Below are 15,148 nucleotides of genomic sequence, written 5' to 3' on the forward strand. Positions count from 1 at the left end.
AAAAGCAGAGAGTGTCTGTATTATCTGTATGGGCCTTTCTGTAAGCAGCATCCAAAGAGCATGCTTTGGGGCAGCACATCCCTATAAGTTCAGGCTTGGTGCCTGGAGCCTGTAGATGCACAGAGAGAGGCTTACAGCACAGACCTTGTTTGGCCCTGGCATGAAGGAGATGGCACGTTACTACCGTGGTTGTACCAGACCCAAACCTCCTAGAGAAAAGTCAGTCTGAGGTCAAGACACCTGAATCTCAGCATTTTCCACCTAAATCTGAATCCCACCTACAGAAGCCAAGCTACTTCTGTGGATAAAACCTCTTGGCAAGCAGAAGCTACAGTTCCTAGGACAGCCACAGGCTGTGAAGAGCAAGCTGGCAGCTGTAGGCAAATGCAGTGTCAGCAGGGTGAAGCAGAGTCCAGGTCCTGCCCTGCCTGGAGCTGGCAGCAGGATGGATACTTAATTAGCCACCATTAGCTCTCACTCAAACCCCCAGTGGGATGAGCAGGGTCTACTCCAGGCTTAACACAACTGCTGCAAGCTGAGCACTGTCTCTCAGATTCAGCATCCCTCTTCCTGTTACCCTCATGCACAAAGAGCAGAACACTGCAGCCCCCTGTGGGCATGTTCAGCAGTGGGGCATGGCTTCATAGTATCACCAGGACATAAGCGGGATGCTGCAGCACCCTGCTCTCTGCTGCCTGTTTTGCTGCTCGCCTAGAACACCTGCTAAGGGTCCCTCACTTTCCTCCTCACACAGTGATCCCTACAGAAATCCCAGGATCAAATCTGAGCACTCCCCCACTGTACTAGACCCCACTGTGTTCTGCTTTGACTTACCTGCTCAGAGCCCTGAGCCTCAACCCCTGGATCAACCTGGCCTTTGTGGTACAGTAAGGTATGTATGACTGCTCCCCACCAGGCTGCTCCTACAAGAACAGCATGTCCTCAGGGGGTTCCGGGATTGCACATGCTTTAGAACAGAAACTAATTTACTGGAGCTTTAGGACTGTTGTGGTTCAGAACAGGGCTGTACAATCAGCTCGGCAGAGAAGTGGAGATGTTTGGTGCCATATCCTAGGACTGAAGGATAAAAGATCAAGATGCCTACCCAAATATCAGGGCATGATCCCTGGGAAGCCAGCTACAGTTTGTGCAGCTCTTTGCTCACATGTACCACACCTCCTCTCTAGATTTCATGATATCGCTTGACACAGGAGAATTCAGCATTTACTGAGTGGAAGTAACTGGCCATAGCCCCTCTGAAGGAAGATTTAAGTAGCTGTCCTCCTCCCTCCCTCCCTCCCAGCAGAGGTAGAAATCAGCTGTGACCAGAGTAGTTGCAAAGGAGGGGAGCAGTTGACATGCAGAGATTTTAGGGAGCACCACTTGTTCTGTGGCAGCTGGGTTTGCTGTAGCAAATTCAAGTACTCCAGCATTTGTAGGAGGAGTCCCCACTCCACAGCACATCTGGAGAGAGGGCAGAAGGACCCCCACACCCTTTCGCCCTGCTAAAGGATGATACCTGGGCAAGCCTCCGAAGCAGCAGCTCTGATGATGGGCGATTCCAGTCAAGGAAGATCTCTGGTGCCAGCGTGACGGTCATCTCCAGCACCCTGAGCAAGCTCACTGACAGGTCAAAGCAGGTAGCACACACTTTCAGCTGGCGGCTGTCCACGAAGTTCCTCTCCAAGCGCTCTGCTGCCTGCTGGATCTGTCAAGCAATGCGGACAGCTTAACAATGTGCCACTTCCCAAAAGGAGGTTTGTGACGCCAGCCCACTCAGCTCCCATGCATGCCAAGAAATCACAGGACACTCAACCCTGAGAGCTGTGTCTTGAACCTTGCTGTGTGTAGGACATGAGCACCCATTGAGTACCACACCCCTGGCTGGCACACTCACCTCCTGAATCATGCCGATAAACTCAGAGAAAGCCCAGTTCAGCTGGTTGAGGACGCTGTTGAGGAAGCTGGGGGCCAGGTCACGGTCACTGCTGAGCAGATCTGCCATGTGCCGCTGCAGCAAGGTGGAGGGACATGGCTCTGAAACCAGACAGCGACAGCTTCAGTGGCCTGGTCCCAGAGCGGCCTGGTCCCAGAGTGGCTATGCGTGGGGGGCAAGGCCAGGCTGGGAGCCCAGTCCTGGGCTTGGTAAACATTGGCTTGTGTTATAGTAAGCAGAGGAGGCAGGGCACTGGGAGCTGGAGTGCAGGGACTATTCTGAGCAGCAATCTCGCCTGTCGCCCCTCCAAGCACTTTTTTGGAATGCCAGCCTGAATTAAACAGGGAAGTGTGCTCACTGCTGCCCATGTGCACAGAAGCACTGCCCTGCAGCTCAGCATCCCTCCTGCTCAGCTCTGTGGCCCACGGTCAGCTTAGCATTAATTGCTCCTGATACCAGTGTGGCAGCAGCTGCCTGGAGCTAGCATGGCCACCTCTGGTCTCACGTAGCTGTGTCTGTCTGCCTGCATCCAGGGAGGAAGGTACCTAGTAAATCCCACTCCTGAGAGGCTTCTGCATGGAGCTGGGGGTGGCTCTGCCCTAGGCAGGCTCAGGCAGAGCTGCCCATGCTCCCTGGCCAGACACATCCCCATGGTATTTGGCATACCACCTCAGGACTTTTTCACTATCAAGAGCACAGACAGGGTTAGATGCATCAGCTGGGAAACAGTCAGGGTTTTGTGGGGCACTGGCCCCATGGCCACACAGGGAAAGGAAGGGGGCAAAAAGTGGCACAGATGCTTCTCACAAGCAGAAGGACCTACTGTCAGCGAAAGGCTCACAAAAGCATTCAACATTACGTGGGAAGGGTATGAGAGTTCAATCCACACGCCAAAATTCAGGGCTTAGAGAAAGAAACTTGATCAGATTTACCAAATATAGGGAAAACTCCCAATCTAACTACTTCTCCCTCTACTAGAAACTGTTAGTAAGAGCAGGTGGAAGCTCTGGAAGCACTGTGGTGCCCAGATGAACAAGCCGTGCTGTGTCTTTGGAGTGGCAGCCTGCTTGAAAGGCCAGCTCAGGTAAAGGAAACACAGGGTGATGTTCACCACACCCCTAGGGATCGAGAAGCAAGGCATAACTACAGGCGGATTGCTAGCTGGGATCAGCAAGGCCAGAAAGGAATGGCAGGAGACCATCAGCTCAAATGGGAACAGGATAAATGATTCTGTAAATACCTACTAGCAAGTTGTTATGGAGGACACTGCTGATAGTGCATAATCACTTCAGGCAGGCCAGCACCCTTGCTTTGATCCTGCCTAAAAGCACATCTTTGGGAGGGATTCCAACACAACCAACGTCTTCGTTGTCCTACTCCCACCAACACCTACTTTCTCAGCCCTTGGCTACACATGGCTCAAGCCAAGACTGGCCAGGCTAGATGTCCTTTATATGTATTTAGTGGTCCTCAGTCGATTTCTTGCCCAGCATCCCCTTAAACTGTGTAAATCTTTAGCATTGAACATATCCTGAAGCAACATTTCACAGCTCAGTTGTGTGCAGCTGGATGAATTTGGATTTGAGCTTGGTTCCTACTCACTTTATTTGATATTTATTCTCTGCAACCTTCTGCTGGTGCAAGAGACAGCAAGATATTGCTCTCCAGTCAACTACCCCAGCTAGCCATGACTACAGGCCTTTACAATAGTCTTTTGAATGGGAACAGCCCCAGCCTGTTCACTCTCACCAAATTTGCTGATGACACTAAACCAGGGGCTTTTTCCAATGTCCCAGGGGCACCCTGAGAAATTTGAGGACTGGGACAAAAAATGTGATCGTATTCAACATATAGGAGAAAATTCTGGAGAAGAATGACCCCCCCCAGTATCACTCCTGGCTGGGAAACAAGGATCTAGACACCATTAAAGGGGTCATGGAGGATAGCAGCTTGAATGGGGAAGAGATGAGAGCTCGCAGCCCACCGGTTTTTAACCACATTTTCCTTTCACATTTACCACTCTACATCTGGTGATGCTAAATTCCATCAGCATTTTCTCTCCCAGTCATTGGGAATCGGAAGGTTCTTCTGGAGGGTTGTTTTTCATGTTTTCTTTTCCCCAGCTTCCCCTCAACATATAAAAAGTGCTTTTTATTAAAACTGCTGCCATATTAGCTCCCTTCCAGCCTTCAAATACCAAAGCAGCTCTAGACAAGGATCACCACTCCTCATGGATGAGGTCTGCGGGTTTACCTGTTGGTCTGTCACCAAAGCATCTTTTACCAACATTTCAAGTCAAGACAGATCTCAAAATGAATCGCCCAGCCAAAGTCTACCTCATTAGAAGGCCCCTTTGGCTTTTTGAAGGATGCTTTTATGCTTGTAATAACTTGCTTTATCCTGATTTTTAGCCAATGACTATTTCCTCGTGGTCTTTTTCCAATAAGTGGTATGACTTTGCTCCAAACCTCCAATTCTAGGTTCTTATATGCTTTCCCTGCTGCTGGCAAAGACTGTGCCCATCTATAAAAGCACTAAAAAATGGTGCCTGATGTCAAATTTCTCCACAATTATGTAGGGTTTTTTAAGGTTTTAAGCTAACACCAGGAAACAGTCAACTTCCTTGGCTTTTGTTGCTCCCAAGAGGATTCTGAATTTAAAGACGCTGTTGTCAGTGCTACTTTTTGAAAGCAACATAAGAAACCAGCCCTGGAATACAGCAAGAGCAGCTTCGTCCCTTGCATGAGTTCTCAGAGGAGGTTCTCCACAGTGCAATCATTAGTGATATCCAGAAACCTAGTCCTGGTGCTCTGTTCATCTTCATTTGCAAGATGTTTGCCTTTGTTGAGGCATTTCCACCCACCTTCTTCAGGTCTCAGTTCCCACTGCCCTCCCGGGTAATGACACATCCCCTACATGTGCCATTTCAGACAGGGACATCGTTTCATAGGGAGTCTGTGGATACTTGCTGATGTGGTTACTTCCTTGATCCCGGCAACAGTATGTCATTAGTGTTTCTAAAACTTGTAACTCCCTAATACAAAAGCCACTCAATCTTGGTTTAGCCTTCATTATGACAGATAAAGATCATTCATTGGAAGAGAAATCAGTGGTTTTCCAAGGCCAGAAATTATGACCTCATTATATTTAATGTGGGCAACAGAGTATGGCCCCGAGCGGTTACAGATGTATCCGATGTTTCCACAACAGAAACTTCCCTGCAAAAATATAAGCAAGAGCTAGAGGAAAAAAGAAATCTAGGGCGGGGGTGTGTGTGTGGGGAATAGTGAATAAAAACACAGAGATCTTAAAGAAGACATTAGGCAGCCAGAAAGCCCCAGTGCTACAGCAAGCACCTGGGTTAAAAGGTTTACTGAGACCAGGATGAAACAAAGATATAAGTTAAAATGTAAAGGGGAAAGTGAACATAACCAAACTTAGCCAGGAGTTATGAAAACGAAGGGAAAAGGTGTAATAGAAGGGAAAGACATGAAAGAAACATCCATGACTAACCATGCTACATGCAAAGTTTCTTCAACTATAGGGAACAAAATCTAGCAGAATTAGTTAAAAAAAAAAAAAACAAAAAAGGGAGAAAGTCTGATAGCAGCAGAGACCCAATAATAGGTTGAGTTAAAAATTAATAAAGCAGACAAAATGGAAGCCTTCAATAAGTGCTCCTGCTAGATAACTGTAAAGAAGTAGGGTCATGTACTTTCATCACACAAAGATAATCATGTACTTTATAGTTTGCTAATGCTCCAAGAAGATTTCCAACAAGGTTATTTGTGAGACTCCTTGGTCAGCAGCCCAAAGGGGTCTCTGGACACTGCAACATTTACAGTAGAGCCCCAAATGGACCAGATTCAGAAGCAAAGCAGTTCCACACAATGTTACTCTTAAGCGTTTGAAAGGATCCAGATGCAGTTGTGCAACAGCTGCCACTCAGCGGCTAGGGCTGTTGGACTGATGAAACAGCAGCGAAAGAGGTAAGCTTGCATGCAGCAATCCATGTCACTGGTAAACTGTGCCTGTTCAAAGATGCACTTAGAACGTTGAAGGGAACGTTACAGGGTGAGGCAGAAGGAAAGCAAAAGGCATTGCGGGGGTGAGGTGTCAACAAGACTGAGTGCATGGCATCAGGACACCCTAGTGCATGCCTGGGACTCACACATGCCTCCAAAGCAAGGTGCTGGCAAGCAGACTAATGCAAGTTTTGGCTCCTTGACTGGTGGATCATGGAAGCATTCCAACCAGCATGACACTGGCACCTCTGGAGCTGCTAAAAACATGGAAAGGGTGAACACTGGGGCTCACAGAAAACCCCCTTCCTGAATAAGACACAGAGGTTGCACTTTCACCATTAAAAAGGACCAAGAAATGAGGTTACCCTGGAACACAAGCACTTTTGAAGAACAAAATGTTGTAATACACACTTCAACTCGGCAGAAAAAGGCAGAGCAACAGCAGTGGAAGACAGAAGATGAGGTTAGGTACATTCTCATCAGGAAAAAGCGATTAATTTACTTCTGAGGATGAGGAACCACCATCACAAGGGTTTGGAGAGTTCAACTGCCACTGGCTGATGCTTTTGGCGTTGTCAGACCAAGATGGTATTTCTTCCTGAACTAACTCTTTAGCTTAGGCAATTTGCTAGGCTTGGAAAGGGACTGTGGGTGAATTTTCTGGCCTGCATTGCACCACAGCTCAGCTCAGATGATCTCATGGTCCCATCCACCTACTCTTCACCGCTTGATGGATGTGTGGGCAGAAGGCCTGGGGCAGAGGAGCCCTGTGCTGCAACCTGGAGCCACCCTGCAGCTTGGTGAAAGTAAGGCATGCTGGGCCTGGTGCAGGGCCACCACTGCTTATCGCTGTGCGCCTGCCCAAACAGCACCTGGCCTTGCTTACAAGTCACACTGAAAGCAAACCAAGTTTCTACAGCAGAACTGCCCCTGTCTCTGAACAGAGTCCCCAGCTGCTGTCAGGAGTCAAACTGGAGGCAGAGCTCTGCCTGCATGAGAGCTGTTGTGCCAGCAGGGTTAAGGAACAACTTGGGGAGGTAGCAGGAACACATATGGCCTTTCTGAGCCTTTCCCCCAACCTGGGCTAGCCCAGGCAGCCATCTCACTGCTCACCATCAGTGAGCATGCACAAAAGGCAACATAGGACTTGTTCATGGATACTGCAAGGCAGCACCAGCACACCTCCCCCCACCTGCACAGAGTCCTCCAAAGAAGCATTCCCAAAGCAGGACAAGGCTGGAGCACCAGAGAAGAGGCATTTGCCCAAGCTCCCTTCAGACTGGCCTGCAGAAGCAACCCCAAACAAACAGGGATTTCTTTTTTGTCCCATTGTCCCTGCCAGTGCTCAAATTGCAACAAGGTGAAGACTGATGGGTGGGAAGGCAGGGGGTCATCTCCTCCTCCTTCCCTGGGTAGCATCTCAAGGACACCTCTGACTCCCCTCTTCCTCTTCAATTAAATCAGCATTCATTATTGATTTAGTTGCATCTTAAATAACAATGCCAGGAGCAAATCCCCAGTAGCCAACCCAGCCTGCTCTGGGATCAGATTGTGCAGAGCCACCCAGGGATGGATGGAGAGAGACTTCGCAAGCTGAGGAAACTCTGCTTCTGCCCCAGAGCTCTCCAAGATAGGGGAGCTTGGTCACTGCCCCACAGGACTGGTGGCAGCCACTCAGAGACTTGCTTGTGTGGTAGGAGGGTGAAGAGATAGTCAGCAGTGCTTCCCCATCATCCTCCAAGGACGAGGAACCCAAGGCTGGCACAGCCTGCAGCAAGGCTCTGATCCCAGAGGTAACCCTGGTAAGAGCAGGTCCATGATGCAGCCCTAGAGACTGCCATGTGGGCACCAGCTTGCAGGCATCTCCCAGGGAAGTAACTGAGAAAAATGACCATTGTGTGAAGCCCTGTGTCCCCAGGAAGGTTCTCTCTAGACTGAAAAGGGGAAGGAAGGAGCTCTCTAAACCTACTTCACCAGACAAGAGAGGGTCACACAAACAACTTACTCTGGAAACTAGCAACAGAGAGATCTCCTGGGCACCCAGTGGCAGGAGAGAGAAAGAGAACAAGAGTGCTGTTAGAACAGAGACTGGCAGCTCTCCCCCTGGAGCTTAGTGCACACCTCCACATGCTGCCTGCCCACATCAGGCTGCGGCACCCTCTGGTCTCTAGGAGCAAGGTCTGGCACAAAGCCCTTTCCACAGCAGAGGGGGATCAAGAATGTATATGAACCCAGACTGTGCAAGGGTGAAGCTGAGGACATGCTCTTCAGCTCAAGAAAGGTACCTTCTCTCCACATCTTTCTCAGCCACAACAGAGCTGAGGAATCCCTCAGTTTGGTGACAGTACTAAGAATCAAACTGCAGTGCCAAAGGCAGGACAGGCTCTGCCAAGCTCTAAGAGAGATGCCTGGTTAAAACACTTCCTTACAAACTTGTCCAGCGCCCTGCCTCCTTGGGCACCCATTCCCACTCATGGGGTACCTAACTGCCTGGTACACTTGCAAACTCTTCCCCACAGCAGCTGTGGACATCAGAGAGCTTTCTCCCAGGCTTACATGTTGGGGAAAAGCCCTTGTAAGGATGCAGCCCTGGTCCTCTCTCCTCTCCCTTGAAGGGCAGAACCCCTCCTCAGGATGGATCTAACCCACCACCCAGCATGCAAAAGAGTCACCAGCCAGTGCAGAGAAGTTGGGGATGTCCAGGATACAAAGATCAGGCCTGGATATTTGATCAGGATCCCTCTACTTCAGCAGCCACCTCACCAGCTGGCCTGGCCCATGGTAGGGACAGCTGCGAGGGAAGAGGCTGGTCCTACCTCAGCACTCATCATAATCCCAAGTGCCCATCCCCTGCCCCACTCACTCTGCAGGCTGGGGAGGCTGGCATCCTCAGGCTTGGTTTTCAGCAGGTGTGGAAGCCGGGTGTATCTGTATCCAAAGCCACAGCCCTGGTAAAAGAAACAAGGAAAGATCTCAGAGCCTGGAAAAAAGTCGGGTTTTTCCTGCTACTGGGAAGCGAAATGCTCTCAGATGTTGAGAGGGGTGAGGACACAGGACGCTCACCCGCCACAGCCTGACGAGGATCCAGTTGGTCTGTGCCCAGGGTCGCTGCTCATAGGGAGCCAGAAGGTTCTTCATCATTGAGATCCGCCTGCCAGAGAAGGACATAGGTCAGCCCAAAGGGTTTGGGGACAGGGGATTAAACAGGACACACAGTACGACCCATGGAACTGGGGCAGAGCAAAGCCACCGGTATGAGAGTGATAGAAGGCTCTCAAATCAACTCCAGCACTCTGCTGCAGCTCCTGGCCCCTCAGCAGTGCTTGGCAGCCCACCTGCTCCCCCACCCAGCCTTGCCACTGCCCCAGCCCTGCCCCAGCTCTCTGGGAACAGGCAGGGCAGCACTTACTGCTCTTCTGGGATCCTCTCTACAGCACGCAGTGAGTGGGGGTAGCAGACATAGCTGGCCAACGCCTGCATCAGGGAGTCCCGGATGTCTGAGGAGGAATGAGAAGGCACTAGGCCAGGCACCCAAGGACATGCAGCATACCAGGGAGCACACGAACACCAGAGGCTGGGAGGGACTGACCATCACTTAGAGAGGCACACTGTCCTAGCTGATGCGGAAAGCATGCTAATGCTCAGGCAGCTAAGGAATAACCCCAGACTGGACATCCAAGTAGCTGGGATATGAGTTCTGCTCTTAAAAGGGTATCCTAGGTCATGTATCTCATCCTGGAAGAAGCAGAACACACCAGAAAAGGAGAGTGCCCAGTCTCTCTTTGTACACTGAGGCATAAAGCCCTCAAGGGAGTCAGCAGACAGATCCCAACAGAAGGCTGGTGAGCCTCTGGCCATGGGACCAGCCAGACCTGCAACATTATCACCCCAAAGCAGAGGAGTGCAGCTTTACCTGTGCCCACAATCCTTGAGTCAGCAAAATGCTTGGCCAGGATGGCAGCGAGGCGCATCAGGGTCTCCTCGTAGCCTGCAAAGAGAAAGAGGAAGCAGAGTTCACACCAACAGCCTGATGGGCAGCCCTGTGGCTCCAGCATTCCTGTGGACATGGCACAGGCCATGGAATTCATTCCAGCTACAACTAACTGCAGCTTTGTGGTGTATGTAGTTGGCAAAATAGACAGCTGGGAAAACACATGCATCTCCCAACAGAGCTTCTCACCTCAGTCTCCAGTCTGAAACATTTACTCAGAGAAAGGTAAAATCATGGAATTGAGTCAGACAGCACAGGAGAGAGAACTAGTGCAGAACAGGCTGAGCCACACAAGTAACACTCTAGATCTATGCAGAAAAGCCATGTCCAGCCTGCAGGCCCTGAAGAAATCTGCTAACACTCAATTCTGCTGCTCCCTGAACAGCAGACACAGCTCCCACTTAATAGATCTGAACACTTTAGCTGTATCTTGTTGGTAGGACAGAAGCTCTTCTTACCTTTGTGCGCTCTGAAAAGCACAGAACTATCTGCTAAGAGCTCAGTGGGATCACTGAGCCAGGAAAGGCACAGAACGCACACTGAGGGAATCTACCTAAACAGACTCTTGGCATCCAGTGGGTGGTATCTCGATAGGAACATATCCAAATCCCAAGGGGATTCAAAAGCAGTCCCAATTCTTGCACACATGGCACTTCTCCTCTCACCCAGAAACCAGCAGGCAGTGGCACACGTTGCTGCGGCAATCACCTTCCAGCATCCCAGCTCATTCCTCGTACCTCCTTGGAAACAAAATCTTTAGCTGCCAGTGATTTTCACACTATGACAGCTTCGGGCAAGGCATGGGCTCCTGCCTGAGCACAGCAAAGGCCATGGCTCAGCAGTGGGTATATGCTTAAGGAACAGCACTCAGCGCCTGCCCCACAGCACATACTGATGCAGCACCATCAACCAGAAAAGGACACAGAAGGGGTAATGCTCAACTACTACTACTTCACCATAAGGATGCGGCTTGTTTTAGACTTTTTCAGGCCAGAATTAGCAAGGGCTCCTCATCCCTTACCTGGAAGTTCCTCCATGCTGTTTACAGGGCTAAAGTAGTTTTTGAGTGCGCTGTAGCTGTTCATAGCCACACTGAGGTAGAACTCTGGCATGAAAGCGAAAAGTGAGCCTGTCCTGTCACCGTGCTCGATGGTGCGGATGCACACTCGCAGCAGCCAATATACATCCTGCATCTTTTCCTGGCCAGAGAGCACACAACAATCCCATTCAGTTTTGTCCAGTTTCTCTTTGGACAAACACAACAATCAGCACCACGCTTAGATCTCAGAAACATGTCCATGGCTGAGATGTTCCTTAGACCACTGCTTTAAATTAATTAACCAGATCTATGACATTTAGCCTTTCCATAGAGCCACAGAAGTGTCAGGTATAAGGAATAGTCAGAGATCTCTACACGAACCTCAAGTTCAGAGCACAACCATAACCAACGTGGTATCAGACCAACTATGTCTTTCTCTCACTGAGCCTTGAAATTCTCCAAGAACTACTCCTTGGCAGGGCATATCTGACCTCACAGGCCTGATCACAATAAAAGGCATGCTACCTTTTATTCCAAGGACACTAGCTGAAGGAAGGCAGGCACTAGCAAACCCAGCATAAATCTGCTGGAAGAAAGCTGGTTCTTTGTCTGAATTAAATAGGAACAGGCTGAAAGCTCATGCCAGCTCAGATCTTTGTAATAGGCAGCTACAGCCTTTTGGATTCTGTGCCAGCCATTTGACCACATATACTGTCCTGAGGAACATCAGCCTCTTGCTTCTCTAAGCAAAACTCAGAGGCTCCTAAGTTAAACCCAGGAAATTTAAGGGCATTTACATAACTTTAAGCTATAAAAATCAACACCAACAAAGCCATAGAAAGAGGAAATATTATTTCATATCCTGCAATGCCAAGAAATATCATAAGCAATAGCAATTTGCATCAAAATGGAGGAGGGTTATACTTCTAATTTAAAAACAAATTAAAATGGGAGGTGCAGATCAGCAATAGTGGCTTTTCTTTTTCAATATGTCACCACCACCTTTGGGAGATTTACATGGGTTTGTTCTGTAAATTAGACTGAACTAGAGCAAATCAACTAAATTGACTAAAAGACATCTTTATCTCAACAGTGATGCATATCTCAGCTCAACTGTTACTTTCAGGATAAAAAGTAATTGTGCAGGCAACATTAAGGTAAAGAAAGCTGCATTTGGTTTTATTAAGACTTGATAACCTCAGAATATCATTTCAGGGATTATCAAGCTAGAAGAAAGCCTACACCAAGAGGAAACAAAGATGTGATTATCCACATGTGACGGTTGTAATAAAATAAGCAGAAATGGTCTTCCCACAGGGATGTTTTGAGGGCAGGATTGTTTACTTTAAGAGTGTCTTTAAGCTGTAGCGCTCCCTTTCACCTAACCTTGAATCCCTCAGCTCAGAATAAATCAGTGACTAACTGTCCTGAAGCAGAAGCAGCCTCCTCCATGCTCTGACACCTCAGCACAGAGCAGGACTTCACCTGTAGACAGAGCCAGTCTCTTTCTCTCCATCAGTACCAGCAGTGCCTGCAACACTCATACAAGTGAGTGTCCCTACACTGCACACAAGTTCCAGGGATGCAGGAGCCTACTGGAAGGATGTCTCCATTGAAGACAGAGGGACCTATAATGGCTGTGAGATGGAGCCCTGAAGGTACAGGCAGTATGGACAAACTCCTCTGCGCAGCCACATTCCTCTCCAGAGCAAGGTCGCTCAGCTCCCGGGGCACATTTCACAGCCCAAGCCAGCTAGTGAACTGCTCTCCCAGTGGGACATGCAGACTAGGACAGGAGGAGCACAAGTGGAGAAGGCTGTAACCTTCACTCCCAAATGCTGCTGATTTCACCCAGAAAGGTGACACCACATTTCTGATGGGAGGCGGGCACCTGCATTTAATGACAGTAGATCATGTAGAGACATGAACAGTGCTTCTGCAAGGGCCATCATGGCAATACCTGCAGCATACACTGGTAATGCCTCTCTGCCTTTCAAAAGCAGTGTGGGAAGAAAGGTCTATTTTCTGGCAAGCATGAGCTATGCTAATGGAGCTGGAGAGCTTCTGCAGCACAGCACTATCCCTTGCTGTCCTGCTCTGACAGTGAAGGAGGGGACAAGCAAAGAGCTCATGAGTCAGGATCCTGGGACACATGCATGCTCAGGGAACCCTGCTACCACTGCATGTTCAGGGAAATGTGTCTTCTTCCCCAGCACAAAAAAAGCTACAAACAGAGATGGGGCAAGGCAATGTGCAAGGGAAGACAGGGACATCAGTGGAGTGTAACAGCAAAACTGCTCATGCGAAAAGACACCAGATTCTACCCTGGCAAATGGTGAGCACATGGGAAAAAAAAGACAACCTGTGCAAACAGTGACTGTGCTATGAAATGCAGAATGCACTCTCATTATGTGTGAACCAAGTGAAGAAGGGGAGAACACCTGAACAAAACTGCTAAGGCTTGGATCCTTCAGATTTCAGGAGAAGCAGCACTAATGAGATCCCTCTGTGACATACAGCATAGCTCAGGGAAATGGGTTCAGAGTAGCCTCTATTCTCTAGACATGCCCCAAGAACTGAATCTCCCTTTGACCTGCACCCTCTGATGCCCCAAGGGAAAGCCTACAGCACCCTGCACAGCTCAGAACAGACTGGTTGGTGCCCTAACAAACATGATGGGACCAAGTCTGGGACAGGAGGGGCCCAGACCTAGGAAGGAGTCTCTGATGCACAGGAAGGGAAAAACAAGCCCCAGAGATCATTGGTAATGCTCCAAGACAAGGGAAAATGACACTGTGACATGTGAGCCAAGCACCACAGAAACAGAGGCACCTGGCTTGGTCTTGCCTGAGCTGCTCACATTACACTCACCTTTGAATAAATGGTGACATTTATCCAAGCAAGGCGTCGGCTTAGGTGATTGAGCTTCTCAGAGAAAACCTTTTGGCTCTTCAGCAGTTCCTCATGGATGTCTCTCCTCTGAAAAGAGAGCAGAGATGTGAGGGCAGATATCACTGCCATTTATAGCATCCTTTTTCCAGAGCTGGACAAACAGTGCAAAAGCAAATACCATCTTGGGGCTAGCTAAGGAGTATTGGCAGGAGGGAAGGTGCTCAGCAGTCTTTCTATGTAGAGAGTGGGAATCGGTGCTATTAAGAGCACTTATCAGCCTCAGCAGCAGCCTAAAAGGCCTGATGCAGATGCTGTTCTGGGGTGGGCAGCAGCTTTAGAGTCAGCTACTGTCAGATACTTTTTTAACATCATCAGATACACTCAGTCTCCTGCAGCTGGAATAGGACAGAGGCATCCCAGTCCAGCACTGGAGAGTCCCTACCCCAGGAGACCACCTCCAAGGCATCTGCAGTGTATGAAGGTTTGCAAGCTGCCATGGATTGTCTGGGAGAAGCTGAAGTGGTTGCTTCAGTCCCTCTGTTCCTTGAGCCAGTGGCATAATGGGTTGGCACAGTATGAAATGCAGCTGCTAGCTCCAGGCATAGGTTACTACCCCATTCAAGTCATTGGCTGCTCCAAGGCTAGAAACCACTCACTGTGCTTCATTCTTTTTGCCAGATACTGAGGCTTACCAGAGAAGGAAGCCGGGAATCCAGAGACACTTACCCTCTTTGGGCAGCGGCTGATTTTTTCCTCTGTGTCTTTCAGAGCCATGGCATATTCATTCACATCATCTGACACACCAACCATCTGAAAAACAGCAGATTCCAACCATAAATGAGGGCGTTTTGTCCTAGACATATAAGCATGCGGCCAGATCCCCCATGGCAGCTGGGAGACGAAAAGGGCACACACAGTCACCAAATAAGCAGGAAAGAGAGTGTGGAAGCATGGATGCTGGGGGAATGGATTCCTGCTTACCTTCCCAAGCTGCTGGTGGACACTGAGGTTGTACATCATGATTATCCCATCCAGGACTTCCAGGAGAGAGTTCTCTGTGATGGGCTGATCTGGCTCCTCTGGGGGTTTGCCCAGTAAGAGACCCTCATTTCCATGGCTGCCTTCAACTGCAATGCATCCCCAAGACAGAATAGAGGTTCTCAGCAAGGCATTCTGGCACCTCAGCTTCTGCCTGCACCCCTCTGAAGCCAAAGCCCTGCTGGGCCTTTCTAACACACTGACCCTTCCCAGACCATGTGGTTCAC

General features: G+C 49.3%; 1 protein-coding gene across 2 annotated transcripts in view; it reads right to left on the reverse strand.

The window, feature by feature from the left end:
* RNF123 (ring finger protein 123) overlaps positions 1-15,148 on the reverse strand; it is a 47,387-nt gene that overhangs the window by 13,847 nt on the left and 18,392 nt on the right. For both annotated transcript variants that reach the window (XM_010018702.1, XM_010018701.1), the window contains exons 23-32: positions 14,865-15,010; positions 14,610-14,693; positions 13,863-13,970; positions 10,974-11,151; positions 9,875-9,949; positions 9,371-9,458; positions 9,025-9,112; positions 8,825-8,909; positions 1,898-2,037; positions 1,512-1,708 (exon numbers count right to left, since the gene is read on the reverse strand). In XM_010018702.1, the coding sequence (XP_010017004.1) occupies positions 1,512-1,708; positions 1,898-2,037; positions 8,825-8,909; positions 9,025-9,112; positions 9,371-9,458; positions 9,875-9,949; positions 10,974-11,151; positions 13,863-13,970; positions 14,610-14,693; positions 14,865-15,010 (1,189 nt within the window). The remainder of the gene's footprint in view (positions 1-1,511; positions 1,709-1,897; positions 2,038-8,824; positions 8,910-9,024; positions 9,113-9,370; positions 9,459-9,874; positions 9,950-10,973; positions 11,152-13,862; positions 13,971-14,609; positions 14,694-14,864; positions 15,011-15,148) is intronic.

Source organism: Nestor notabilis, unplaced genomic scaffold (assembly GCF_000696875.1).
Source record: "Nestor notabilis isolate BGI_N333 unplaced genomic scaffold, ASM69687v1 scaffold21037, whole genome shotgun sequence".
In the NCBI taxonomy this organism is placed as follows: Eukaryota; Metazoa; Chordata; class Aves; order Psittaciformes; family Psittacidae; genus Nestor; species Nestor notabilis.